Genomic DNA, 1301 nt, shown 5'->3' on the forward strand with positions numbered 1-1301 from the left:
GCCCCGAGCGGGAAGCAGACGCGGGGCCGGGGCCGTTCTTACAGAAAAGCTTTATTTACAGGTCTGGGCAGGTACAAAGTGTCCGACACGGTCCCGGCGCTGCGGAACGTAAGGCGCTTTCTCTGGAGCCGGTGGCGAAGGCGCGGCCGGGGCAGGCCCCGCGAGCGGAGCCCCGGGTCCCGCGGGGCCTTCCTAAGCTAATGCGTCGCCGCTTCCGTTTGGCTCCCTGCTAAGTGGGCTCCTTGCTTTCTCGGCAGCTCCTAACACGCGGGGAAGCAGCCTCCCCGGAGCCAGCATGAACATCCCGACACGCGGGACCCGAGCCGGGCGTCGCTCCGCGTGAGCAGGGCCCCTTCTCGGTGCATAAATAAATTAAAGTATTAACACTTCTTACAAAAAGCGGCTTATATTTCCCTCTCGCGGCGGGGCGGGGCGCGGGCGCGGCTCCACGCGTGGAGTGAGCGCGGCGGTGGGCCCGCCCGCGGCTACAGAGCAAGGAGGAGCCGTCGCCCGAGTGGAAACCTCGGGAAATGAACGCGGCGACTTTAGGCAGGCACCTGGCAATGTCCGTCCCTTCGTTTTTCCCCCCGGCCCGTCCGGGGGAAAGAAACCCTGTCTGGCCAGCAGAGGCGAGGTCCTGCCTGCCTCCGCCCGAGGAGCAGGAGCCAGGCGCCTCCGCCGAGTTGGTGCCCGCGCTGCGCGTCCGGGCGCCCGCCGCGGGGCCGCCAGCTCACGTCCGTGCCCCGGGGGCTGCCGAGCGCGGGGACAGCGGCGATCTCTCTCGCTCAGCTCGTGCTGCCTCCGGGGAGCCCCTGCTCCGAGGCCGTCCCCGACAGGTCCAGGGCTGCAGCGGCGGAGGGGAGCGCGCCAGCCCCGCTCGTCTTCCCGGTGCCCGTCTGGCTGCAGCCGACCCGGAGCGGGCGGCAGGGACCCCCCCGGGCCGGGAGCAGGGGGCAGTCCCGCCGCGGGAGCCGGCCGGGCCCCGCTCGTGGGCTCAAGGTCATGCAGGGAGAAGTGGGGGCGGCTCTGCGCGTCCCGCCGCCCCCACGAGGTCCTTACACTAAGGAGGTGACGGGCGGGATCTTGGCGCTGTCCTCTTCCCAGGGCTGCAGGTTCTGGAGCGCAAAGAGCGAGGAGTTGTGCAGGCAGAGCGGGTCGGGCTGGATGGACTCGTTCAGGGACTTCTGGAAGGCGTCGTGCTGGAGCTGCAGCATGAGCCGGCTCGCCTGCTGCCGCTCCGCTTCCCGCTCCTCCGCCGTCTGCCTCCTAAACACACACGGCAGGGTCAGCCCGGCTCCCGC

The 1301-nt window shown here is 70.1% G+C and overlaps 1 protein-coding gene across 1 annotated transcript in view; it reads right to left on the minus strand.

Annotated features, from left to right (window-relative positions):
• Window positions 1–584: 584 nt before the first annotated feature.
• TLX3 (T-cell leukemia homeobox 3) overlaps window positions 585–1301 on the minus strand; it is a 2192-nt gene continuing 1475 nt past the window's right edge. Inside the window, exon 2 of the mRNA XM_019534714.1 lies at window positions 585–1294. Within this exon, the coding sequence (XP_019390259.1) occupies window positions 1056–1294 (239 nt within the window). The 3' untranslated portion in view covers window positions 585–1055. The remainder of the gene's footprint in view (window positions 1295–1301) is intronic.

This window comes from Crocodylus porosus, unplaced genomic scaffold, assembly GCF_001723895.1.
Source record: "Crocodylus porosus isolate Cpor-Errol unplaced genomic scaffold, CroPor_comp1, whole genome shotgun sequence".
Taxonomy (NCBI): domain Eukaryota; kingdom Metazoa; phylum Chordata; order Crocodylia; family Crocodylidae; genus Crocodylus; species Crocodylus porosus.